This window comes from Oncorhynchus tshawytscha, linkage group LG11, assembly GCF_018296145.1.
Source record: "Oncorhynchus tshawytscha isolate Ot180627B linkage group LG11, Otsh_v2.0, whole genome shotgun sequence".
NCBI lineage: Eukaryota > Metazoa > Chordata > Actinopteri > Salmoniformes > Salmonidae > Oncorhynchus > Oncorhynchus tshawytscha.
Window position 1 is genome coordinate 37,024,584 of NC_056439.1, and position 2,500 is coordinate 37,027,083.

A 2,500-nucleotide genomic window follows, 5' to 3' on the forward strand; every position below is an offset into this window, starting at 1 on the left:
AATTCTCACTTTTCTCCCAGAGCTGGAGCCTTGTGTATGTGCTGTGACCCTCTACAGGGTAGTCCAGCTCAGCTGGACTGCTGCTCCGCCGGATCAGAATCTGGGAGCACAGAGGGAGAAGTCATCAGTGGGTGTTTCAGAGGTGCCTCTATCAGACTGCAACAGATGCCCTGCAGAAATACTAATTCAAAGCGAGAGGGTCATTGATTTTGCTTCAGGTGTGTGACTCACCAAGGGTGGGTCGCCATCTCTCCTCCCTTCTGACATCTTGCCATCGGAGACACAGGAGTTGTTGGGCGAGTACGCTCTCTTCTGGCCTGGAAGTCACACAGTGTCTGTTATCATACTGGACACACACACAGCAGACAGCCAGTCTACTCTGGTCATAAATATGTTTCTCGTCTCATCCCTACATCTCTAGATATGAGTTTTAGCCTGTAGGCTTCAACGCACATAACTCACTGTATGGATGGATACATTGTTAACATGAGTCTAAATAGCTCCTCCAGGCCAACTAAAAGGCCCTATGTTAGAACATGCCCTCATGCTGTGTGTGTTTGCGCACCCATTGTTGTATCCCTACCTGGGAAAGTGTCAGACAGTTGCTGTGTGATGTCGGAGGTGCTGCTGCTGCGTGGTAGAGGGCTGTCACCAGACTCCAGGTCTCCGTCTCCCCCACACTCAGACAGCTGGCCCTCCTCCACGTCTGAGCACCACGACCAGGGGGGACAGGGAGGACAGAGCTTTAGAGCAATGCATCAGGCAAGGCTCATCTCATACACACTACACCTGATCATTTTCTACCACACAGCATTCTGGCAATTTAAAATGATTACATTGCTTTAGCCACATAGTGAGATGGGAAAGGAACATATAGTTCTAAACATTAAAACATACATTAGAACAGACTAGTATAGAATATTCTTTAGACAGTCATCCTTTTTACTTTCTATCCACTTCAAACCAAATGTTAGTAAGTAGCTGTGAAAAACAATGTGGGTTTCTACTCCATTGACAGTGGAATTGGAGACAGCATATAAATAGTGAAAGACAGACAGGGCGAAGGTGGGAGGCCACCATACAGACAGGGCGAAGGTGGGAGGCCACCACACAGACAGGGCGAAGGTGAGAGGCCACCACACAGACAGGGCGAAGGTGAGAGGACACCACACAGACAGGGCGAAGGTGAGAGGCCACCACACAGACAGGGCGAAGGTGAGAGGACACCACACAGACAGGGCGAAGGTGAGAGGCCACCATACAGACAGGGCGAAGGTGAGAGGACACCACACAGACAGGGCGAAGGTGGGAGGCCACCATACAGACAGGGCGAAGGTGGGAGGCCACCACACAGACAGGGCGAAGGTGAGAGGACACCACACAGACAGGGCGAAGGTGAGAGGCCACCATACAGACAGGGCGAAGGTGGGAGGCCACCACACAGACAGGGCGAAGGTGGGAGGCCACCACACAGACAGGGCGAAGGTGAGAAGCCACCACACAGACAGGGCGAAGGTGGGAGGCCACCACACAGACAGGGCGAAGGTGAGAGGACACCACACAGACAGGGTGAAGGTGAGAGGACACCACACAGACAGGGCGAAGGTGGGAGGACACCACACAGACAGGGTGAAGGTGGGAGGACACCACACAGACAGGGTGAAGGTGAGAGGACACCACACAGACAGCTCTCAGAACACTTTACCTGAAAGCCTGTGAGAGCAAGAGTTACCAGAAGAGGAGGAAAGACCAGGCAGGAAAGAGCTCACAGTGTGAAGCAGCATAGGAACACTTTTAGTAGCAGGCAGAGCCTCATAAAGGTGGACACAGCTGCTGATAGACTGGCTTCGCTTAGCTTCCATCACAGAGAAAGAGAGAGAGAGAGAAAGAGAATGCAGGAGGGAGAGAAGAGAAAAGAGGAAAGAGAGAGAGAGAGAAAGAGAATGCAGGAGGGAGAGAAGAGAAAAGAGGAAAGAGAGAGAAGTCAATAAGACCATTCAATGCAGAACATCAGGACACCACTGGCAAAACAAAAAAAGACTGTTTTTGTTGTTGTAAGAAATAACTCAGTGAAGGTAGATATTACTACAGAAGAAAATAAATCTGAATCTGGCTGAATCCTAATTTGAGATCTGTGGGTGTAACTTGAATTGTCATGAATGTCAATTTACTTGAAAATGCAAGAAAGTTTTTGTGTGCATCACAACTTCAGGCCTGTGAAGAAGAGTGAAACAACAGTGAAAGAACAGGCACAGTGAAGTTACTGACATAGGCTTGTTCTCATGTTAATTTGATACTTGAGGGCTCTTCACCGAAACAAATACACACAGAGCTCTAAGACATTTGTTGTTGCATAAAAATACTATTTTTTGAATTAAAAAAAATCTTTCAAAAATGACATTTGAGAGACACACTTGGGCACATGACAGAAGAGGATACATAGAAATGGCTTGAGCACATCACAGTAAAGGCAACTTATTTCTCTCCACAGTTTCTAATG

General features: G+C 48.4%; 1 protein-coding gene across 4 annotated transcripts in view; it reads right to left on the reverse strand.

The window, feature by feature from the left end:
* Positions 1 to 2,500, reverse strand: part of LOC112262184 (ral GTPase-activating protein subunit alpha-2) — a 213,533-nt gene that overhangs the window by 93,515 nt on the left and 117,518 nt on the right. For all 4 annotated transcript variants that reach the window (XM_042330076.1, XM_042330074.1, XM_042330077.1 and 1 more), the window contains 3 exons: positions 584 to 706; positions 232 to 317; positions 10 to 100 (listed from right to left, as the gene is read on the reverse strand). In XM_042330076.1, coding sequence (XP_042186010.1) covers positions 10 to 100; positions 232 to 317; positions 584 to 706 — 300 coding nt within the window. The remainder of the gene's footprint in view (positions 1 to 9; positions 101 to 231; positions 318 to 583; positions 707 to 2,500) is intronic.